The 25,244-nt window shown below is 35.5% G+C and overlaps 3 protein-coding genes across 6 annotated transcripts; 1 reads left to right on the forward strand and 2 right to left on the reverse strand.

Moving 5' to 3' along the window:
* Positions 1 to 6,471: 6,471 nt before the first annotated feature.
* Positions 6,472 to 9,094, forward strand: LOC130723391 (uncharacterized). Its single transcript, XM_057574418.1, has 3 exons — positions 6,472 to 6,911; positions 7,396 to 7,955; positions 8,356 to 9,094. Exons 1-3 carry the CDS (start codon positions 6,753 to 6,755, stop codon positions 8,801 to 8,803), a joined length of 1,167 nt encoding a protein of 388 aa, XP_057430401.1. The 5' UTR covers positions 6,472 to 6,752; the 3' UTR covers positions 8,804 to 9,094.
* Positions 9,054 to 16,242, reverse strand: LOC130723390 (membralin-like protein At1g60995). Of its 4 annotated transcripts, none has more exons than XM_057574416.1 (15): positions 15,812 to 16,239; positions 15,623 to 15,685; positions 15,105 to 15,542; positions 14,874 to 14,955; positions 14,081 to 14,142; positions 13,838 to 13,932; positions 13,541 to 13,620; positions 13,329 to 13,412; positions 13,038 to 13,154; positions 12,581 to 12,666; positions 12,359 to 12,465; positions 11,680 to 11,771; positions 11,513 to 11,589; positions 10,658 to 10,955; positions 9,054 to 9,073 (listed from the first exon to the last, which is right to left on the reverse strand). In XM_057574416.1, exons 1-15 carry the CDS (start codon positions 15,962 to 15,964, stop codon positions 9,069 to 9,071), a joined length of 1,839 nt encoding a protein of 612 aa, XP_057430399.1. In that variant the 5' UTR covers positions 15,965 to 16,239; the 3' UTR covers positions 9,054 to 9,068. The 4 variants fall into 4 exon arrangements, with proteins under 4 accessions (XP_057430399.1, XP_057430397.1, XP_057430398.1 ...); XM_057574414.1 differs by lacking the exon at positions 9,054 to 9,073 and adding an exon at positions 9,139 to 9,349 and having other exon boundaries at positions 15,812 to 16,242; XM_057574415.1 differs by lacking the exon at positions 9,054 to 9,073 and adding an exon at positions 10,349 to 10,557 and having other exon boundaries at positions 15,812 to 16,238.
* A 797-nt stretch (positions 16,243 to 17,039) lies between these two features.
* Positions 17,040 to 24,219, reverse strand: LOC130723389 (uncharacterized). The gene is made up of 21 exons (XM_057574412.1): positions 23,876 to 24,219; positions 23,622 to 23,754; positions 23,385 to 23,521; positions 23,232 to 23,277; positions 22,772 to 22,984; positions 22,169 to 22,672; positions 21,916 to 22,050; positions 21,595 to 21,810; positions 21,417 to 21,506; positions 21,094 to 21,338; positions 20,902 to 20,990; positions 20,350 to 20,390; positions 20,017 to 20,047; positions 19,789 to 19,911; positions 19,488 to 19,708; positions 19,321 to 19,416; positions 19,071 to 19,183; positions 18,713 to 18,848; positions 18,135 to 18,239; positions 17,685 to 18,027; positions 17,040 to 17,308 (listed from the first exon to the last, which is right to left on the reverse strand). The coding sequence occupies exons 1-20, from the start codon at positions 24,148 to 24,150 to the stop codon at positions 17,827 to 17,829; spliced, it is 3,150 nt and encodes a 1,049-aa protein (XP_057430395.1). The 5' UTR covers positions 24,151 to 24,219; the 3' UTR covers positions 17,040 to 17,308; positions 17,685 to 17,826.
* Between the last annotated feature and the right edge of the window lie 1,025 nt (positions 24,220 to 25,244).

A 25,244-nucleotide genomic window follows, 5' to 3' on the forward strand; every position in this document is an offset into this window, starting at 1 on the left:
TGATAGGAATACTATGATATAGATACATCAGATATTTGTTTTCACTCACCCTTGTCAATATCAGATAAACTTTCTGTATATATGTGCTCTTGAAAATTCATCAAATTGCATTTGAATAACATAAAAATCAATAGAAAAGACAAGGGTCTCTCTAGAAGCAATTTATTAAATTTTTTATTAGCAATAAGTGAGATGCTTTAATAAAGTACAGGTTGAAATGTAATAATGACACAGACGATGATTTAGTGGAGGTTCTATTATTTTTCTGCTTTGTTGAATTAAAACTTGATTACACGGATGATTAGCACTTTTCAGTATTTAGAAGGCATTTCAAAGGTCAAGCTTAAAAGAGATATATTTTTCTTCTTCTTAGGGTGATCATAAATAGTCAAGGATTAGATAGAACTAATGGTATGTGGAATTCTACCGTGGAATCTCAGCGTTTGCCGACAATAACCATTTGAAGAAAGCAAATTGTTCATCTCAATGCAATTGGTTTGTTTTTATTTCGCCAAAAGACAATCTGTTGGTTTTTCCTTGTGTCTTGGTGGGTCAGGTACACTACATTTCTTATTTTCCGAGATAATGATGGCTGTCTGCTACCTCCAATCAACATATACATTTGGTGACGGTTTTAATTGTCGCTAAATGTGAAGTGTGAACACCTCAAGTACACAACCTTATTAGAGATTAGGACGTCATAAAATTTGGCAAAAACACACGTTTTATGGAAATTAAAAACCACAATTACACTTGTGAAGAGATTAGTCATTAGTGTAATATCTTCAAAACTTGAAAATCACATTAAATGAATTGACATCTTCTAAATTGATCATACCCTTTACCAGGGACCTAACCTTGATGACCTTTTTAATTTTTTGTGTATGATAGTGGTAATGAGATCAGAACCTTAGACTATGCAAAATATTCAAACACCTTATCATTAGTCCAGTCTTTTTTTTTTGAAACACACGGACTGAACCGTGATTTTTTTTGGTTACAGAGGAACCGGACTGAACCGTGATTGATCCCAATGGTAATGACTAATGACTTTGGTCAAATGTTGTTTGTTTTAAAATTCACACAATGATATGATACAAACGGTGTCGGCATCTTCAATCAACCTGCACGGCTGCACATAAATTCTTGACTTTGAGCTTTAATTTGTATTTGCACTTAGGGTTATGCGTAGGACTAGGATTATACGATTTGTGATCCATCAGCCAAATTGCAGTTTCTTACATTTTCCCCTTTGATTTATTAGTATTTTCATAAATTATTTTATTTCACTTGAAAAAAATCATCATCTTTTTTGTTCAAAAAATTGTCAATAATCTTTTTTGAAAAATTGGCACAGCAATCCAAAATTGATTTCTGGTGTTGCCACTTTCAATGTTATGAGTTTCTTAATTAAGGGAAAATGATTTATAAACTCCAGTACAATTAATGTCGACATTCAATCCATATTTGTAGTTTCTAGTGATCTAACCACGAGAAATTCAGTCCCAATTTGAACCAATCTTTATGCGCCCTTAGCTAGAGATGAAGAGAATTCTTGAATATCAATTTCTCAATGTCTTTACTTGTGTCAATTTCTTGAATGTCAATTTTTACTCCTTAACTTACTATTTCTATTTTTAATTCATGATAGTGGAAGAAGTTTGAGAAATACTACTTGTTTTACGATTTAAAAATCTTTCATGCCAATTTGTTCTAAGGAAATTTGGTTGAGATTGAATGTTTTCTCTTGGTCTAACTTCTCGCCAAGCAATGTCAAAACCTGGTTTATTTCTCAGGTTAATGGAGCTCACTTCTCCCTTTTTATGACTGTTGTTTGGGACTTGTGGAGATGAAGAAATAACATGGCCCTGGATGATAAAAAGTGGACGGTAGATGTTGCTTTTAAATGGATTCTGCACGAACATAAGGATCTCTTAAGGAATAACAGTAAGCAAGCTTTGAATGATCTCGATTATGGACATCAGTTGAGATGGCCTTACTGTGGATGGATCATATAGTGCTCGCATGGACCGAAAGAGAATGAAAGGTTTGATTAGAAATGATGCAAGATATTGGGTTAAAGGTTTTCATGTAGGTATGACAAGAGGAGAACCTTTTTTGGTTGAGCTTCATGCTTTGAAGATGGGTTTGAACCTTCTAAGGGATATTAATATCAAGCAGATTATATGTGAGACAGATTGCTTGGAATCGGCTGAAACCCTTGAGAAAGATCGTTTCCAGTTCCATGTGTTAGTCGAGGAGTTCCTTCAGATCTGCCCACGGCTATTTATGGATTAGGAGATTCACCTCAAGCATATTGCTAGGAGTGCGAATGAGTCAACATACTATCTTACATCTTCGGTGCAGAGCTCATGTGCACTGTCATAGTCTTGGATGATCTTCCTCCAAGAACAGAGGCCCTCTAGCTAGGGACATGTTTATTTAGTAGTTTTTGTTTTGTTGTTTTCTTTTCACAATCAACAAAAAAAAACTTATCATAGGTCTCAGATTAAAATCTCACTTCCTCATAGGTCCAGGGTTCGAATCCCTTTGCGTCCATTAAAAGCCTAATTGGTGGGCAACCTTCATCGGAGAAATCTCTCAACGCTCGCATGCCACTAGCGCTATGCCCGGTTGTCTGCATGTGTTTTCTTTTTGTGCTACCATTTTTGTAATTTAAAACAACCTTTCACCCCTTTCTCTTTAGTGGTAATTTGATGTCTTTTCCCCCTTTACGTACAATTGCTAATCACATTTCATAACATTCTTTGAAAAATATAGGAACTAAAAATATTTTAGCTTTATAGATAATTTATCATGTTTTTATGTTTTAGTCTATATTGCTTGCTTAATTTTATTTTGTATTAATCAAACTATACCAATTATAAAACAAAAAATATCAATAATACAAAAAATAAAATTTATTTTTTCTTTAAGAGGAAAAACCCGCACATTGATCGGACTACTATACTTACTAAGGGAAAATTAATTGTGTGGATTTCGGACCTATGAATGGGGATGCTCCCGGAACTCACAAAGGAAAAAGTTTTCCACTATTCAATTCAATAATGTATTATTTCAATATTAAATATTTTAAATAATTTTATATTATGAAAGTTAATTATCCAATTATGAGGAATATATATTATTAAGTAAAAATAATTTTTTTATATTGCTTGATCAATTTTATGTTGTACTATTAGTCAAACTATACAAATTTATGAAACAAAAAATATTAATATTAGTAAAAAGTTTAAATATATTATTTTAAAAAAGGAATAAAAACCGTAAATTGCGCGGACTACTTTATTGACTAAGAAATAATTAACTGCATTTTATTACTGATTAATATCTATTATTTTCAATATTAAATATTTAGGTAATTTTATATTATTTTAATTATCAAATTACGCGGAAAAAATATTATTAAATAACAAATATTATTTTTGCATTAATAATACGCATTGCTCAAATTTTCAATCTATACTTTTTCTCAAATATGGAAGGCAGTATTTATTGGTAAATTGGAGGTGGAGTTTTTTTTAATAATAGTTTTTTTATGATGCTATATTTTACCATCTATGATTTATTCACATTTCATCACCAGTTTTGTTCACATATAAAATCTTTCAATCTCAATTTCAATCTCATTCACATTGTGGCCAAGAGAAGATTAGTTTTTGCAAACTTGTGTAGATCAGTAAGTTGCTCTTTAATCTTATTCTCCTCACCAATATGTGTGATCAATATGTTTTATGCTTTGATAATGGATATCATAGACTTTTTTTTTTTTTTGCTTTGTTGACTGGTCTCCAACATGTGATGGGTTTGAGGTAAGGATTTATTTTCTCTCTTTTACTTCTAGTGTCTTAGGAACCATGACTCTTCCATTAATATTGAGAAGAGCCTCAAATGGTCATGCATATAGTCGCCATCTTTGATCTTGAATTTTCTTTTACACGATTCATACATACACATCAGTAGTAATTTGGATGTATCATTGTCTTTTAATTTTTTATTTTTTATCATACAAAAAATAATTGATCGATTTGATTTCAATCATATGGCATCTTGCTTGTGTGATGGGAGAATTGTGTTTGTAATTGTCTGTTTTTTTAATCTTTTGACCATGGAATATATGTTAACGATCTTGATTTTTTCTCAATGTTATTAAACTCGATTTCTCAATCGACTCAGTTGAGATTTTGTTTCACTGCATTATTAGTTCAACTAGTGATCATTAAACGTTAGCTCTATTGAAGAATATCATATGACTTAAAGTTCATCTTAATGTTTTGAATATGATTGTTTGAGATCGAATTTTGAGTCACTTGATCTTTTATCCAACAACTATTATTTTTTTATTATAACGATTTTGTTTTTCTGTATGAGTCAGGGGTGGGGCTAAAACCTCCTCAACAATAAATACTTAAATGGTTGGTTAATAAAAGAGATTGATACACTTTTACATATTGACAATCGATTTTGTATTTAAATTTTGTATTTGACTTCACTTCTATCACAAAACATTTTCAATTTGACTCATAGCAAGAAGTCTTACTTACATCCAAACTTCATTTTCACCAACACACACGACACACTAGAAAAGGCCTAAATTATGCACAATTTTGGATGCACTTCAAAATTTGGTGCAATTAAAGTTCTAGTGAATTACATCTGTCTTTGTGAAAATTCCTGTATTGCTAAGCTCACATGTTGAAAAGAACTGGAACAATGAAATTCATCAATCTTCTGCAGTGGAACCAATATTTCCAATTGGTTTGATGTTGCTGGAAGAATTGACTGCTAATATACGTGCTGCCGCTGAGGAAAATGCTTCAAGAGGTGAAGGAATCGCACTGGGGATCCGTCGCCGCTGCCGTCGCCGCGGAGCTGCTTGTAAAAGTGATCGGATAAGGATCTGCACAAATCAAAATTGCAGGACAATGACAACTCCCTTGTGGCGCAGGGGACCTCTAGGACCACAGGTGAACCACTTATAATCACAACATACACTGCATATATGATCTGAGGAATTCACTTAATAGGGTAAAGTATGTAATCACCACTGCTGAAACCGTAATCTTATACTTGTACATGTATAATTATTCTATAATAAACTAGGATATTCTTTGAGTCACAATCACTCATTTATCAATCAATCAACGGTTATGATGATTACTTTTATTATCTAAAGTAGCTCATTCACATCACTCTCTCACTTTAGACTTTATAATAGCTAGCTAAATTAAAATATGGGTATGATATATTGAAGGCGAGCCTCGGCACAAAAGTAAAATTGTTGTCATGTGACTTTGTCGTTACATGTTTGAGTCGGGATAAAACGGGCTACATTAGATTTATTCAAGTGGATCCGACCCCTCATGGACTTCATGCATAGTGGAAGCTTTATAGCACAAAGTTTACCCTTATTTATATGATATAATAATAATACCTGCCTGCATGTCATTCAATATATCAATTATGCTTGATTGGATTATAATGGTGATGGTATGTTTGTTTTAATCTTCTTTGTGCAGACATTGTGCAATGCATGTGGCATTTATTATAGGAAGAGGGAGCGTGGCCTCTCGGTTGTTGTACCTGATGCTGCTTCCTCCAGCAATGGAGTCCCTGCTAATAATGACGCTTCTTCCAGTTCTGTCCCAAGCTCCCCTGCTGTACCTGTGAAAGTGGAGCCTGCTGCATCTGTGAAAATGGAGCCTGCTGCATCTGTGAAAGTGGAGCCTGATGCATCTGTGAAAGTGGAGCCTGCTGTATCTGTGAAAATGGAGCCTGCTGCTGTATCTGTGAAAGTGGAGCCATAAGGGTCTTAAATATCTTACTGGGTTTCAAAGCATTAATGCTTCATAATCATTTCCGTATTATCAAATAAAGATGCATGTTTGTTACTTCTGCATTTAGGACGGTATCATCATATTCCCATGACATTATATATGGTGGTTTTTCAAGTTAAGTTATTTTGTTTTTGCTGAACAATGTTTTATCATATCTATGGTTGATGGTGATCCTTGGAGAATAAATTAATTCTATCTTGTTAGAGTAAATCTAATCTGAGTATGGTAAGAGATTTTATTTGATTGGACTCACATAAATTTCACATTGCTTTGTAGCTTCAAAACGGTTTGTTGATTTTGTCTTTTGAGTGGTTTGACGGTTTGACCTGCTCTTCCCCTGGTGGTGCTGAAATTTTGCATGATTTTTGCTCTGCCTCCTCTATGGGGTAGATACTCTGGTCTCGGTCAATTGGTGTCAATTTTGGCTTTCAAGTGGTTAGGATTACTCTGGTCTTGGCTAATATTTTGTTAGCCTTTCTCAAATATTGTTTTTGTTATGTAAGCGTGCATACATACAATGATATATAGGTATATATATAATGTTATTAAACAAATTTTTATTGCACACACATGATATTATCTTAATCTACCATCTAAGATTTCTAAATCAGCCAAATGGAGATAATACTAAAACAATGAGTTTGTTGATGACAATCGTAACAAGAATTCTAATTACATGTTTTGAAGAGAGATTATTACGTCCCCCCACACCAAATATAGAGTTAGGTCCACGTAACATGAAAACAAAACAAATGAAACGTCCATGTTCTGTTCAAACGTGTCTTCACCTTTGTTTGTTAAGTTTCCACCACCATTACCATCCTCGTCTTCTTCTTCTTCTTCTCTTTCTCTGGATATTGTTTCCTCTCCCATTTCCATCATCGCTCCAATGCAATGGGAGACCACCACCCACGCTCCCCACCATTGGATTTGCACCACCTCTTTAAGATTCCAAAAACTAAATCTTTGAAAGATGTAAGCAAGGTTTACAAATCGCTTGTATCCAAAAGACATCATCATGATCACAAGAAAACCCACCACCACCACCTCGAGGTAAATCTTCAATTTATGTTTCTTTTTGGAACAACACACACCATCTAACATACAATCATTCACATTGCTTTATTCCCCTTAACTAAGATATTATGTTTGAGTATTGTGTCTAAGAAAAGAATCTCACTAGGAGGAGGGGTGGAACCAGAAAACATGGATATAGAAGAAAATTTTAACACATTAAACAAATTTAACAATGGCTAATTGAAGTAGGTACTATAAGAATTTTGAGAGAGGCTACACATTTTGAATATTATTTAAGAAAATTTCTTTTAGGAGATGACCGATCAATTTTGGTTGCACCTAGTTTCATCCACACGGTTAAGAGAGTTAGTTCTAACAGAATATGTATGTTATGACTTAAAGATGATTGACAAATGATTGTATTGATAGAAACAAAGAAGCCAACAATATTTATCTTAATTGTGCCTATAAACTGATGTTATGAGACATTATATATTCTCATGTTCTTCGTTTGGTGCAGGACCCAACAACACCCTCAAGTGCTGAGCGTGATGACAATAGAAGAGTGGATGAAGACATTTGGAGTCCTAAATTTTTGTCAAGGACTGCAAGTAGAAGATCTAAGACCCCAAATCCAAGACCAAGGCCTCTGTCAAGAAATGAAAGCAGGCGATGCAAGACACCTACCCCTATATCAAGAAGTTCGAGCCGAAAGAGCGCCACAGAGATTGCTGCATCCTCCCTCAAGAGGATCATGAGCAGAAGGGGTTCCTCAGCTTCGTTATCAAGGAGCATGAGCAAAATGGATATCTCTGAGCCTGAGATTTGCAACCGTGAATCTTCTTCGCCAACAATAGATGTCGGGAGAAGAAGCTCCAGAGAAGCAGAACACATCCCTGCAGTGTCTCTGTCAAGCAATCTCAGCAGAAGGGCCACAACACCAATCATATTTTCACAGACAACAGTTAGAAGGAAACCCCCGGTTGTTGAGAAAAATCTCCAATGCACACTTGAGCAATTATGCTTTGGATGCACCAAGAAGATTAAAGTTACTAGAGATGTTATCAGAAATCCTCCCGGGTATGTTGCTTTCATGTGACCATACAGATAAATTGTGTTGCTAAAATTCTTGTAATTAGGCAATTATATATATCATATCTGAGTGTGTGGAGCATAGATAAGGGGTATAAGCTTTCAAGTTTGAAATTAGGCTTAAATAAGTTTTTACTTACCAATTTTACTCTTAAATTTGGTTTTGGTCCATCTAATTTTTATGGTTTTGGTTTCTACTTTTATATATAACTTTGGTTCGAGTTCCCATATTTCAAAATCTCATGGTTGATTGGTGAAGTGATTAACAGAGGGTCACGTCAACATTGCCTCATGTCCAATGGTGACGAGGTCCTCTGTTAGCCACATCTCAATGTTCTTTCAAGTCACATCAGTTTAGAAGGACATTGCTAACTAAATTTTGCAACAGGGTGATTATCCAAGAGGAGGAGATTTTAAAGATTGAAGTGAAGCCAGGATGGAGAAAAGGAACAAAGATTACATTTGAGGGAGTAGGAGATGAGAAACCTGGATACCTCCCTGCTGATATAGTATTTTTGATTGATGAAAAGAAACACCCTTTGTTCAGGAGAGATGGAAACAATTTGGAAATTTGTGCGGAGATTCCTCTAGTAGATGCACTTACAGGCTGCTCCATACCAATTCCTTTACTAGGAGGGGAAAACATGACTCTGTCATTTGAGAATACTGTTATATATCCTGAATTTGTGAAAGTTATTCAAGGTCAAGGAATGCCAAACCCCAAAAATGAAGGGAAAAGAGGTGACCTTCATGTAAAGTTCCTCATTGACTTCCCCAGAGAGTTAAGTGATGAACAACGGAAAGAAGCTGTTAGCATTCTACAAGATTGTTGCTAATAATAACCATAGTTGTATGCAGACATGCACTGATTTGCTACAAACATGATAGAGGACTCATAATACTTTACTGTCAGTTTAACAAAGTTACTGGTACCATGTTCTGATAACTTCTTGAACTCCTATCCAATGGCATCAATAATGGGCTACCAACTCACTGACGCACATCAACAATGATACATTTTGGCCCAAAGAATGAAAGATGTAGAGCCTGGATCAAGATACTCTCCATGGTATTGTTAAATTTTTGTGCCGATATCTCTCTTCATACTGTAAAATAAGTGGAATGCTGTAAATACTTATGAAGACAGAGATAAACACAGTTTCAAACAACAGTGTCATATGTCACAAGATGATCCTATTCTTGTTGGTCATCCATATTGGGGGCTGCGCTGTCGAAAAAAGGGAAAAAAAATTCCACCACTGGTCCAATGGTGCTATCTTAAAAAATTACAGTTACAGTGCGTCTTTCCAAAGCAGCTTGCCTCCTAATGCAGCCTAATCCAAAAGCCTTTAGATTGCTTCCATTGTAACTTGTTAACTTTCCTATCAGCACAGTTTGCACCATTCAAGGTGAAGATCAGCATTACAAGATGCAACTCAACATTATTAGCAGTAGTTTAGGACATAGCTGTTACTATTACAATTGTTTGAGAAGATAGGTTTCTCAAAAGATACGCAACCAAAACAATAGTCACCAAGTGTAACTAGATTTTTCACCAAGCACCATGAGCAAATATCCATCTTCATCTTTTCAACAAAGACATGAGATGGATCAAAAAAGTAAAATGCAAATTATGGCAGCATTTTTCATGTCAACTATAATAATGCTTCCAGGTTCAGCGGCTGCATATGAAATCCCAATAAAACAAGTACTGCAACTATATCATATCATGCTGATTTTTTTGTACCATTTTCAAGCTATGATTTCTTAATATTGTATATTTAGTTGAGTCTACATTCTATAATGATTTATTGCCAAATGCCTTAACTTTCATTTAATTTCCATTAGATCAGCTCTATAGACTAAACGAAACCTTTTTTTTGTTACATCGGAAAGATAAATTGTTCCCTTCAAGGATTGATCCTTGGACCTCCCCACCCCAGCTCATATGTCCCCTAGCTCTTACCACTTGAGCTATCATTCGAGGACATACTAAACGAAACCATAATATCCCATCATTAAATAAAACAAAGCAGGTCATTTGACAATAAATCTCTAAATGATTTTACCTACAACTTTTTTTTTAGATTTCTTCTACCTCTAACTTGTACTATCTCCATGTGATCAGATCACCCTTCTTTATCTTGAACAAGATAAAAAATCAAAGACAAAATTCTAGTATTATTTCTACAATAAAAGCTACTCTCAAGGATTTCATTACTAATCTTATCTTGTTTTAACCACTCATCCACGGCAATATCTCCTCCACCTTTAAATACCATGCTTACTTTGTGGTTAACACTTTAGCTCCTAATATTCAACGCCATTCAGAGGGGCAAAACGTGCAAAAATTCAGCATTAAGGAAAAGCTAATTAGAATATATATACAAACTTTTTTTTCCCACTTATATCTTCATTTAGACCAACGAGAAAGTAGTTCAGTCACCTATATTATATCCATTACATCATTCCTATACAATTAACAAGAACTCCAATCTAAATTTTTCATCACTATCTGTCATCATCCTGATTCTCACGGTTTTCATGCCCAGGAGTTTCAGTAAAAACTTGCCCTTGGTCTCTCACATCTCTGAACATGGAAAAAAACGAGTTGAGGCCCTCAGATGAGGCCCCACCTAATATCCATAATAACAAAGAACTAAATGAATTCATGGATCCAGGGTTCGGACCTCTTTCTGCTTGTCGAATGTCAGCTTGATCAGGAATCTGTGCAGGGTTGGCCACCCTGTCTGGATTATTTTCTGACCGCCCTTGAGAGTCCATAATTCCTGGTCTATTCTGAGGCGTTGATTGATTGAAACCAGGTCTGAACCCTGCCCCAGAAGGAAAGTCTGTGACACTTAGTCCCTGGTTCCTTGTGTTCAATCTTGTAATGTGTAATGTTGATGCAAGAATCGTAGATGAGGTAATGTGAAAGTCCGGATGTTGTGACCGCCGATTTTGCATAAACCTTTGCAATGCTGGTACCTAATAGTCGTAAACATTGCACTAGTTTATTTTCAAAGAAGTATACAAGAGGAAATCTACAGTGAACAGAGAAAGAAAGCTTCTAAAAGAATGATAATTACAACAATTGACATTTTAGATATAAAGAATTAAAATCTGAATAATATTCTGTATCCTATTTCTAGTTTGTATTTGTTTGTTAGTCAGTTTCTAAACTCACACTAGGCCCACATTTCCCTATCTCCCAATCAAGTCTTTGAACCTCCCAAGACAATAAAATGCCATCTTTCTAGCAATGAATAACCTAATCAGAAATACATTGACAGACAGCAAAATACATTCCTATTGCAAGAAATAAAATTCTTCAATTCCTGGGTCTATACTACCAACATCAACATGCTAAAGTAACATATAGGAGATAGAAGTGTGAGGATTTAAAACAAAGTAACAAACCCAGAAGATAAGTATCAAATTCAATATAACCATCGGTGGAGAATTTAATAGGGAGCAAAGGTCCCCCCCCCCCCCCAAAAAAATATAAATCAAGAAAAAAGAAAACTAACAATGGTCATCAATACCTCAAACCGATCCCAGAAGTACAGGATAAGGTGAAGCATGAAAGCTGCAGTTGTAAACAGAGCCAAATATGAAAAACCTGAAAATTTATTTTAAAATCATCATTTCCAGATTATATTAACTTAATCCAACTAAACCAGAAGAAAGAAAAAAAACAGTATATACATACCATAAGCATAAGAGAAGAAATATATGTGAAAGACCAGAAAATACAGCAAAAAGAAGCGAGGGAAGAACTTCATTGATATTGGTGTCCGGACACTGCCAGTTACAATAAATACGCTCATTAGATAACCATCAAACGGTAGCATAACAATACAAATATGCGTGAAAGTGTAATTTGCCAGATTAATCATATGTCAAATACATACAGGTGTCACAATCAATTAATGATGTGAAATATAATCACCAGTCAAAGGTTCTTTGGTTATGGCTTAAAAATATAAAAAAATTGGCTTAGCATGAGCTGAATTCCCTTTTAACCAATCCCAAATTTGATAAAATACATTTGGACATGGCCGTGGAAGGGAAGAGTAGCCCAATGAGGAAGAGCAAAAAAGAAACAGTTAATTTTTAACCTGCACAATGACTATAGCTGACAATACTTTTAGGCTTTAGCAGCCAAATTACAATACTGAACAATTGAATCGGATAAATTTACAATTTAATGATAACCCATCAAGCATTGACTTCAGTACACAACCATGCCCCAACTGATTATAAAACCAAAAATCATTTCTGAGCTACAAAGCCACCATACACAACTGTCTAAGTGATTTCAAATTTAACAACCTTTATGAGTTACATGTCAGAGAGAGAGAGAGAGAGAGAGAGAGAGAGAGAAATACCTGATAAGAGTAAATAGTTCACACAACCAGACAAGAATCAAGACCATGAAGGCAAGTAACTGATCATCATAAAACTCGAAGAGAAAAAACAGAATACCAATCATAATCTGCAGAAATCAGTAAGCACTTTATCAGCAAAGCTAATCCAATAAGAAATGGCACAATGGAGATTCAACCCAAATAGATGGTTTTGACAAAAAAAAAATTAAAATGAGTGCTTACAGGAACAAAGACTAGCGATTCAATCACATGTACAAATATCAGCTGAAATGTTGGAAGGCGATGCCGAGCATGGTGTTGAAGCTGCACTGTAAAGACTAGCAATGTGAAAAGCTAATCCCATCCCATGAGCAGAAAAGTGTCGTAAAACCATGAACAGAAATGGCATAATCAATAGTACAAAATGACTCTATTCTTATAGTTAGCATACTTATCCATGAGTTAGTGGATGCAGAACTTTCTGAACAAACCTTCTAAGTTCTATTCACAAAGTGATAAAGCTCTACTGGACAACCCTGACCCACTTAATGATTGTCAATAAAATTATTTTAGGTGATCATGGAAGCAAGCAAGAAATCCATGAATGCGCTTAAAGACATGATAAAGGCAATGCAAGCAGAATTCATTAAATCAATTTTCATTTAATGAAACATTTGTACACAGAGCAAATAATGCCTACCTGTAAACTTCAGCATGCGAGTCTGTGTTTCTCTCAATGTGAATGACACAGACATTGTGGTAGTGAAAAACACAAACAAGGACATCATAAGCACGCCACACTTCATTACAAGGTAGTCTGCAAAACCAAATGATACATAAGATACAAGGCAACAGTAGAACTTTTGATCTACATTTTACAGCACAAAATTCGATATAATGCAAGCTGAAAAGGCAAACAAAATAGACACACATGATTTCTAAACAAATGAGGAGTGCTCAAGAAAGAAGATAGAAGGATAATTCAACAAACCTCCAAACCTAGCTGGGCCTTCAGGAGCTTCGTGTGCATAACTAAGGTTATAGAATTCCTTTGATTGATAATTATAAAGATAACCTGCCATGAAGCCCCAAAAAGAATTTAAGCAACTAGTTAAAAGTATGTGGATGAAAAGTGTTTAAACTCGCAGTTAGTAGCCACTTATGTAATTAGTTTACCCAGGCCTCCCGAGAACAGGAAGTTACCTTGACCAGGAGAACTCAATAAACTGTTGATTAAAATTGTATCATATTTTACAAATCTGTTTATGAGTAGTTGCTGCCACCTGGAGATAAAAAACAATTCAATTGAAAAAACAAGGCAAAATCTTAGAAATAATATTTAATATTACAGCAAAACATCAATGAAATGCCAAGAACAACTTTCCTATCAGCAAAACAGTTTACACAAAGCTCAGTAACAAAACTAAATAAAAGTATCTCTCAATGGAGACAATCTGACACTTTTACATCAAAACCAAATAATCATGCTAACATCGCTACCTGTTTCCAAAGCAGGAGTGCCAAGCTGATATGCTAACATTCACAGTACGTATATTATGATGAGACTTTGCACTTTCAGGTAACAAGAAATACCCCTGCAGAATATCATTACTTCATCAACAATATAGAAGAGCACGCTTCAACAAACTGACATAATCTACTTCAAAAATTGAAAGTATATACTATATATCATGCAGAAAGTTCAGCATTAAAAAAATGAAAACATAGAGAAGATTAATATACCTTTTCCATAGTGTACAAATATAATGGTTCAGACAACTTGCTTTTCGTTTTAAGCCATTGCACTGAAATTGAAAACACAACTTATAGAACAATATTACAAACATTATGGAATGTAAGAAAGAAAGAAAAAAGAGGAAGTGAGATAAAAAGCATACACTGATCCATGTGGGACAACTACAACATGCAAAGGCTTGAAAATTGATTATCTAAAATACCGTAGACTTCTTATCTAAAACACCATAGACTTCTTACGTCTAATTAAAGAAAAAGAAAACTTCCACAGACCTTAAAAGGTTTCCTAATTAACTTCCTTATGCAAATAGATTCTATAAACCCAAGAATTCAATGCGGACAAAATCCATTTTTACACTTCGGATCCATTATCAGCTTGTAAATCCTACTGAGTAACACAAAGGGTGAAAGCTCATCTACATCTACGTCTCTCAGATTTGAATAAATCAAAGCCCACATAACTTTATAAAAAGATCTTCTATAGTATTTGTAAAGAGGCAGCATTCTTCCTCATGCTTTATTTTTTTCGTATTTCATATTTTATTCACATATACCAGTAAATTTCAAAACCACTAAAAACACAATTTCTCAACTTTTTCCGGAATAAGTTATCGTAATACATATTATATTTAACACATACATACACACTACTATTGAAGAATTGAAAATAATCCCCAAACAACACGGGCCCTTGTTTCCCTTCATATAGAAAAAAAAGTTTAGGCATGCATAATTAAGTTATATTTATAATTCAAACTTAAATGGAAAATATTGCAATTACCTGCATAAGAGTTAAGCTTGTCTAAACGAAGGATATGCATCCATTTGGGAATATCAATATTTAGGTGTACACCAGCAATATCCTACAATTGAAAAAATTTAGTAGCAATTTGAGCTGAAGTGGTCACTAACATAAACTTTATAAATTCAGGCTAGAGACAATCAGAATGCATGCAACATGATTGTCTACATGGTCTAATCTAGATCCAATGAAGAACATATTTGTACCTACCCAAAGCTTCTGGAAACTTGCAATTATCTGCGCTGTGTGCCTCGAAATGAATGTGATGCGCCTATACCACTTTTTACCAATCATTATAATTATTGCTTTTATTGTCTCTTTGGCTGATGAAGAAAAACTATTCCGTGGCTCCTCTTTATCAATGTTGATGACAGCATCTTGAACCACTGGCCTGGAGTTTGGGCTAGTTGTAGTGGTTTCAGGTTGATGTTCATGAAAGTCAGTGTCAGTCTTCCAAAACTTAAACACCGATTTCCCCCTCCTATCAGCTGAAGCAATCCAGTTCCACCAAAACTTGGAAGCCAAAAATGTGAGGTCATCTCCAGTGACATCAGAAACCTCAATTTTATCTTTTAGAACTTGTGTTTGAGGAGGATCTATTATGTTTGATTGAGAGTCATTATGAGACCACAAGCCGGCGCTGGTTATCTAGAACAAGTTTTGAAAGTGTGTGATATATATTATGCAGCAAAATGTGCATTTAAAGAATGGAAGGAAATGTTATATACCTTAATCTGAATAAGTTGGGCTTCTGATGTGAGAACTCCAGATAGCTCAGCCGAACAGCCAGGCTTGATTGACATTGACAATGACAGAGAGAATAATAAAATTAATTCTAACTCCGGTCCAGCAGAAAAAGAAAACACTAAAACCCTAAATTGAAGGAAGGAAGGAAAGAAAGATAGAAAGATACAGACCTGCTGAACGTAGTTGGCGTGCATAACAACGAGAATACAGAAGAAGCTAATGGCAGTGAAGAGGCAGAGATACTCCAAACCAACTCTGATTTTTGGCGGCAGCAACTGCGATAGCCTCTCCTGCACGCGAATGAAGGTCTGCTCCGGATCCATTCTCAGAGATGGAGAATCAATTCAATCCCCAATTCAATTCAAAGGGAGGAAGAGGAAGGGTTTCTTCTCTTAAGAATTCGACTCATGTGTCGTTTTGTTTCGTTCTGATGATTCTCATTGTTAGCGATTACAATTACAGGAAACAATCAATTTCGTCAACAGAATAAGAAACAATATATAGCTGGCGCCATCAGATCCAGAACAAGCTTATCTAGTGCTTAATTTCCAAGCTCAATAAAAAATAAAATACCAAAATGTATTTCATTTGCATAGTAGACCAGAATCTTTTGACGATTTTGGACATACATTAGACAAAAGTATTTAGTGTCGGTTTTCAATCACCATTAAACCCAAAAGTTACATGATCTCACTATTAATGAGTTCCTGCTGAGAATTCTAATTTGTTTTTTTTTTTATAGTATATTGGATTATTGGAACTATGGGCCCTATTATTGTGTCTCGAGACATTCAGATTTTGTTGCCATATATATTTTTTCCACACTTTATTACGCTTTTCAAAACATATGTTCGACCTTTAAAAAAAATTTCTCTTGAAGCATGTTAAAAATGTGTAAAATAGAGTGTATTATTTGACCAAAAAAAAGTGTGTATTAGAATTTTACTTTTTATATATATATATAGATCTGCTTGCAAATTTTATACAGATTTTGCCGCAGCATAAACGAAGTACAAGATTTTATGACTACTACTTGTGGCCTTTCGCACAAATATAAATTTAGAAAGTTAAAGTGATGCCAACTTTTAGAGCTGATATTTCCACACCTAAAAAATAGTGTCCATTTTTTTAAAACCTCAAAGGAACATATGAAAAGATTTCCCTAGTTCCCATATTTTAGGGATGGCTTAGGAGACAGTATAAGTGTATAATAATGTGTTAAAAATGTAATTGAAGCACTAATTAATTTAGGGTTCAAAAGTTTAGCCCTTCTCTCAATTAAAGTTCTCACTTCCAAAATTTTCAGGCAAATGCTTCAGCCCTGCAAACATCTAATACTTTCAAATCAATTACTGGGGAAGACGTTCAGAAATAGACAACAAATAAAAACAACTAGAATTTATAAAACTGGAGAACATATATCACTACACTTTAGAAAAGTGTCCAGATTTTCAGAACATAAACCTCATGTGCAACTCTCACTCCTCCAAGCCAGTGAAAACAACACAACAATCAAAATTTCTTAAAATGGAAGAAAAAAAATTTAATTAATATTACATTTGAAAATCAAATAAATGACACAAGAAACAATTAAAAAACAGGGGGGCAAAAAGAATAACAGTGTCTCCAAAAGAAAAATTAGAAGGCACTGGAGAAACAGCAGCAACCTGCAGGAAAAGAAGTAATAACCATCAAATGTAAGCACAAACTGTATTTGATTAAAACGCAATACTTTAGAAAAGGCTGTTGGGCATTGTCCTACCAAACTACAGGCGAGATTAGTCTTACAATGAAAACTAAACCTAGCAAATTTGTCGCAACTAACATCAAATTATAGAGATCCACTAGCGGAATTATGAACTTTCAATGCCTCTAGTGCAATAATTCTTAAAGGTGGCGGTTTCAGAGATTCCTATAATATTCAGGTTATTGCATTGAAGATTAGAGTGACAGAGATCTGTTTAAGATGTTCTTTCTGTTCATAACTGATATAACTTTCCATGCCTAACATTCCATAACACACTCAAAAGAAGCATACCATACCTGGTTAAATGCAACGATCTTCCACCAAGGCTTAACAGCTCCTCTTAAAACTTTATAACAACTCATTTCTTCAAAAACGTACATGATAAGTAGATCAAGTAAGGAAGTACACAAAATTTTACTTTGCTATGTGTTACCACGATCAACTCCTTGGGGCAAATGCAGATAATGCATTTGCGTGTGCAGGTGGGAGATTGCTCAGAAGGGGTTGAATTTGTTGACCATATAATGAAACAAGATGAGAAAAAGCTCTGCCTACTAGAGCTTTAACTTCAGATGTCTCCACAGGTGATGCCACCACATGAGCAAAAAGATTAACTAATTCAGGGACTTGGGAAAGGATCTGCATTATATTTAGAATCAGAAAACAGAATTAGGAAGGCAATATTACCATTGGGTGAACAACAAAAGAAAGCAAGAATCTTAACAGGTCTAAAGAGAAACAATTACTTGTGGATTGGATGAGACAACTAAAGTAGAGACACAACTATAGACAGCCATAGACTCCTCATGGTCTTCTTTTAATGGAAGAACTCTCAAGAAAACAGGAACAACCTGTAAAAAGCATCCCAGAAATTTAAAATGAAATATTTAGCTAACAAGCATCCACACAAAAAATAAAGATCGAGACATTAGAAGTGAAATGTACTTAAGTTTTAGTGCTTGTTTGTATAAGCTTAAGAATAAACTGATCACTGATTTAGAAAATGTATAAACAAGTTATTTAGTTTTAAGAGATTTTATGCAAAGTACAAACTAAGTTTCATTTGATTACAACTAGAAAATGATCTCTTATTTTGAAACTTGAAAGGTAGTTAGCTTCTCAAGATAATCAGAAATTTGATTTTTTTTTCTTCATATTCTGATTTTTTTTCAAAAGAACTAACAGACTATATTAAAAAAATACAGTTTTTCAATATAAAAGTGAATTTTCCATTAAAAAAAGCTGAAACAGATGACCTCTAAATATTAAATAAAAAAAGGTTTTAATTGAGTGAGCGAGCCATAAAAATAAAGCAGGAAATTACCTGATTTAATGGGATAGATTCAGGGTGTACCATAATCATCCTTGCCACAGCACCAGCTGCATTATCCCTCACTGCATCATCAGGCTCAGACTCACCAAACAAGGGATGAAGTCCACGTAATACATTGTCATAGTATCTTGTATTGGATTAAAGAAAATAATAAATAAAGGAAAATGCAAGGTACATTAAAAAAAATGCACGGTATATAGGACATGATGTAAACCAGAAAAACAAGATATATGTCTTCTAATATTGATCGACATGAATAATCATATTAATTGTCTCCTCATAATTTAACACAAAGAACAACAAAAAAACCAGTCAACAGCTATCAAATGGGTAGCATGAAAAAGGATACTTCAAAGCTGAATCACCACCATTTTTGCACAACTCTCCAACACAAAATGCAGCATTCCTTCTATTTGTTGCGTCAGATGATGCTAGCTCTTTAAGCGCCAAGGGCATCACCCGCTGAGAAAAAAATAATATAAACTTCACAAACCAATCACAATTCTAGAAATACTCATTAAGAGTGACAAATGAGATCATAAAAGCAAATGATAGAGAGAGAGAGAGGGAGAGATTGAGGAAAAGAACAACAAATTTACATCCACATAGCCTGCAATAGGAGAACCCATGTTCTGAGCAACTTCAGCGAGGCAAGCAACTACCATGGTCCTATCTTGAGGGGGATGGGAAGCTTTCTGCATTTCAAAGTGAGTATATTAGTTTATGATTTATTTCTAACTATAACATTAATTAGTTAACAACTCACAGTAAATTTCATTAAAGGTTCAAATAGCGTTGCAAAAATGGGGGCAAATTGAGCACCCATGGCCTTTGCAAACACAGGGAGAAGATCCGAAACTGCATCCATAAGCACTTCATCGTGTGCACTATCATCATCATCATCGATGTCACTGTCTGAGTCAATCTTCTGACAAGCAGATTGCTCCCGAAGCAATAATGAAGTTGCATCAACAAGCTGGGACAAGTCTGGTATCAGAGTAAATGTCACATTAGCATCAACTTAGCAAAATGACTTTTAAGTATAGGTTAAATATTTTCATGCTTACAAGGCTCGAGAGCTGCATAACCATAATCTCCAATGATGTCAGCCACACTAGTACAAGCTTGAGCAACCACTTCCTTGTCATCATCTTCAACCATAGTCTTGATGTAAATAACCATCACAGTATCTGTTGAACCAACCAGACTCAATAGGTTATATAGATCAAATGAACTGGCTAATCACAAGCATATACAAAAATTTCATATTTTATTATTCCAGTTGATGTTCTCACCAAGAATATCTTTTGCTTTTGCAGCTCCTTCCTGAAAAACAAGAGCAGTGTCAATTGTGGCTTTAGTTAAAGGAAAGGTTCAAACCAAAGAGCTAACATTTAAATAAAAGAGAAGACAATTTCTTTGTCTGCTATCAAGTAGTAGCCCACCCCCACACAATAATAATGAAAAGCAAAAATAATTGGTCAACTAATCAAAATGGCAGCTCCATTATAGTGTAACAACTCTAGTGTTTACAAAATACAAAAGATAGCACAAGGAAACAGGATGATAATTGTACAGAAAGTTCAAAAGAGGAAAAAGTGAAAAGATGAGAGGAGGCAAAGATTTACATTTTGACTTTGGAAGATTGCATGAGCCGCAGTTAAAGTGTCTGCAGTTGAAATCCAACACAAATCAGCATTCAGCGGTGATATATACATATATATATATATATATATATATATATATATATATATATATATATATATATAGTTAATAAAAAATGAGATGAGAACACAAATAAATAATGTAGAAGAATGTGCAAACAAATTTGCAAGACAAGAAAATTTTAATGTCCAAACTAGAAAGGGTAGTTTACTTCCGCTGAATTATATTTTTCCTTTTCCTCAACACTTCTGTGTGGATTGACGATTTAAATAATAGGTTTCATACATCATTTTATTGGTATTCTGATCTGCATAATTTAGAACCATTTTATAATGATAAAATGATTATAAAATGCATTTTGCTCTGAACCAACCCAGAAACAATTATTTAAGAGAAGTACAAGATTCCTTCCATGCATAAAAAAAAAGAGACAAACTGCAGAAAACAAGAATAAGTAAGACAAACAAACACGACTTTGAAAATAGACCAACATTTATATAATAGATTCCACTTACGTTTCAAAGAAATGATTGCCTGAAGTCTAACATCTTCATGAAAATAACCAGAGTGTTTAACCAAGATTCTTAGCGTCTCGTCCAAATAGCTTTATATGATTTAAGAATTCAAACTTACCTATTAGTATAGATTATTTTTGTTGTGAAAGGAGTAACTAGGGAAATAAAAAAGGTAGTCCAGTCAAAGGATACGGGGCATAAGATATCTTTGTGTGCTGTGCAAACAGGCCGAGGGCTTGGGTTGCGGCAGCCTTTTCATCCAGTACTCCTGTTCTAATACTTATATTTCGAACTCTTGGCTCATCATGAGCTTCATCATCTGATGAAACCCCTCCAAATCCATTAGCGATTTCATCATCACACTCATCAATGTCAACCGCAGAGCCATCATCAAGATTGCAGGAAGAAAGTGCAAGAGGCACAACATGAGGAAGATACTGTTTAGCAATGCAAAATTCCAATAGTAAGAGTAAGCACAATATAGAAGGAACTACATATAGCTAATCTATGCAGACCTGTGCAAAACTGTCATCCAAAATCTCAGCAACGTTACTGAAGAATCCATGGGTATACTCCCGAAGCTCACTGAAGTCCAGGCCAAATCCCTGAAAATAACAGGAGCAAATCAAATTATTCCAGGAAAGGGGAGCAAAAGCAAAACTGGTGACAGATTTTAAGTGCTAAGGTCATTACAGAAATTGCAGCTTCTATATAAGGAGGTAATATTGGTTCCATTCTCATTCTCCCTACAGACATTGCAACGATACCAACTAGTTCAGTTGCTCTTGCACGTGAACGGAGATCCTCGTCATTAGTTAACACCATGAAGTTTTTCATCAACTCTAAAACCCTTTCAGCATAAGGAATGAATGCTTGCTCTGCAGCAGAAGCAATAGAACCAATGGCGGACTGCAAGCCAGTGGAAAATGCAGATTTAAATACCAAAACAATGAACCAACAGCTGTTTCATCAGGATTATAACAAACTTCAAAAAATACAGAATCTTCCCCATACCATGCATGTTTCCTGCAGATTTCGGGAACTATTTTGGAGAGCTGCGAACAATCTTCCCATCAAAGGATCTAGAAAAGGAAGGATTTCTTCGCCCATGTTCTCACAGAAAGCAGCCAAAGCATAGTATGACTTTTCCTGCATAAATTTCAATATAATGCTCAGACAAAATGCAGACAAACTGTTTTATGGTAGCCGCAGATAACCTATCTTTCTATTGTATTAATAAACCATTTCCTTCTTCTCCATTGTGTACCTTTACTTCATCAGATGTATCCTCAAGAGCATTTAAAATGCAGGGAAGGACACTTTCATAATGGGATACAATTTCAGGCTGTAAGTGCTCAGCAAATTGACCCACAGCAAAGGAAGCTGCCCCTCTCACCATTTGCTCCGGGTCCCTCAGAGCTCCCAGGACAATATGGAGAACGGGTTCCAACTTATTTTTCATGGGCTCCAAACAACCTTCTGAAATAACACCTAATGCAGTAACAGCTGCTTCCCGGAACTTTGGGTTTGCATTTTGGCAGCTTACAGAAGCAAATTCAAAAACAGGTGAGAAAACATGCTTTGGGATGTTCAAAGCCATAGTATCGATAACTTCCGCAGAAGCTCGATCAGGTGCAAGATCATCATCTTCACTTTCATTTGTTGATTCAGCAAGCAAAGGGCATAAAACATGAAGAATAGGGATGATCAGCTTATGTTTTTTCAAAGTACTGGACTTGTACTTTGCTAGCCATGAAATAATCTGAATTGCCTGTTAGATTCAGCAAGAAACAGAAAGCAAGTGAGCGAAAAAAATATATCAGGAAGAGTGTAAAAAGGGGTAGCAATGTACTTTCTGATCCTAACCAACCTGATGACGTGTGTTGGATTCCAAATTTTGGCTTGAGCAAACCTCAAGGGAGAACTGCACTATGGATTTGACTGAATCTCCAAGAAGTGGTGCAGGAGATTCTATCAGCTCATCAAAAATTTCAAAAGCAAGTATAGCAACATCTTCTTCTCCTGAGGCAAGGCACTGTCTTGATACATTCAAGATGCTTGGAATAAACTCACGAAACTTAATCTGCATGCATGTGATGATATTTAAGTCAGAAAATACGCAATATGAAGCTGATTGCAGAAATAATTAATTCTCACCAATGTGACCTTGAAATTTCTCAGTTATAAACTAATTGAAAATAATTGACTAACTTCTGGTGAAAAGCACATAGTTTGCCAACACTGGTAAAAAATGAAAATCAGTAGAAACATAAATTTTGCATTTCATTTAATAATTAAAACTACACGAAAGGCATGACTCGGTCACTCACCACTTCATCCTCATCATGAGTGAATTCTAGAAAAGATCCCACGGCCCTGAAAAAAATCAGCAGGGTTCTTCATAAGCAAAAATAGGATACCATAATAATCCCTTTGTAGTTTGTACACTAGAGACATTCCACCGAAAATGAACATTCACTTACTTGAGTGCGGCGACTCTAACACGGTTGCTAGTTTCATCCTGCAAGCACTTGAGCAGAAGAGCTTGCAGGTCTGCAAAATGTGGGCGAAAAGCATTCCCAATTGTTTCAGTCAAAGAGCTGAAAAGAATTAGAGCCACCTTACAATTCCAAAAGCAACAACAATTAGTTAGATGGCATGATGTCAATGAAAGAGGAATGTGAAGAATGAAAGAAGAGGGTGTGAAGAAGATAACACACTTCTCGATGGTCTTCTTGTGGACTCTGACTACATTGAAAGAGGAAGGGCAGTAAATCGGGCCAGTCACCAGATGGAACAGCATACTTGGCAACAATGCTCACAACATTGGCACTGGCTTTCCTCACAGGGGGACTGTAACACCAACCAACCACAAGAAGATTGAAATTGAATCGAATTAGTTAGATGATGATGATGATGTTGAAATGAATTTAGCTGAATTGAATTTGGGATAATTATGTATTTGATTACGTGCCTGTGCTCCATGGTGATGCTGTCGATAAGGGATTGCTTGACGAGGAGTTTGATGTGGGGAGAGAGTTTGGGCCAATGACCGGTGATCTTCTTGCGGAGGAGGACGGCGGCGAGCTGGCGGACATTGGGGGTTTTGGCAGTGCGGAGGTGGTGAATGAGAGCAGGAACCACCTGAGGGTCCTTGGCGAGACGCTTGATTTGGTCCTCGGCCTGACGGCGGGCATCGTTATCGGGCATGAGGAACTGAATCAGCAAGAGCTCTAGAGACTGCGCCATCTCTGCCTCTCCTCTGTGTGTGCGTGTCTGCGAGGGTTTTGTTTTGCTTTGCTTGGTTTGTACTGTACTTAATAAGAACACATGTTTTATTTTATACCGCTGCCTGGCGCAAAACAGGGTTTAGTAATTCACTCACTTGTGTCTGTCGTGTTTGCATGTTTTGTTGTTTGGTAAACAAAACAAGTAAAATTAGTCAAATTACTATCCACTCTGGGTGTTGTCTAGGGTGATGCAGTAAAAAAAAATGAAGCTATTGGATAATATTAACATTCACTTAGATAATTTTTATTTTATTTTTTAACATTTTCTCATTAAATTATTAAGACTTATGTAAGACCTACTAAAAATATGGGTCACACTTCAAATTTGTGGTTGCAACTGAGGTGCATACAGAGGATAAGTGAGCAATCGGAGTGTAGGCAGGGAATATAGAGAATAGACCGAGCATTTTGGACGAGGAAGTTATGGTTAGTGTATGCGAAGAAGTTCCAAAGACGTTGACGAGGAGGGCAAGACTACATTAACGAGTGGTGATATGGTTCAATGTTGGTGGTGCAACACAAGAATCATGTATCAGTCATGGTGGAAGTGACAGTTGTTGACCTGAGACTCATCGGTGATTTAGAGGACTAGTACAGTGTAACCATGTGCTATATGGAGGACCAACCTCTGCAAAGGACCAACGCGTCGAAGCTCCTTCTGATCATAGTTGCTGCTCATTCCACCATTTTTACCAATCTAATTGTGCTTAGGCGCTAATAATGCGATGGAAGTAATTGGTAGGGCCACCATAACCACCCCACCTTGTCAAACCATTTGTCTTCCTCGGCCTCTTCTCCTTCCTGTCTCATGCGAAAGAACCATAGAATGTCGCAACCTCTACAAATGTTGGATCTCCATAACCAAAACCATCATGATGACTTTCTAGTTTCTTTCAAGGTTTGGCGAGGGGTGTTTTGCAATGGACAAGGATTGTTGTGATGGAACCAATGGAGGGAGAGTGTTAGAAAATTTGAGAAACAAGAGTAGTTTTGTCTTATCAATAAAAAGTTGATGTGTATCATCGCGGTAGAGTGAACTGTGACACCAAACAC

Source organism: Lotus japonicus, chromosome 6 (assembly GCF_012489685.1).
Source record: "Lotus japonicus ecotype B-129 chromosome 6, LjGifu_v1.2".
NCBI classification, from domain to species: domain Eukaryota; kingdom Viridiplantae; phylum Streptophyta; class Magnoliopsida; order Fabales; family Fabaceae; genus Lotus; species Lotus japonicus.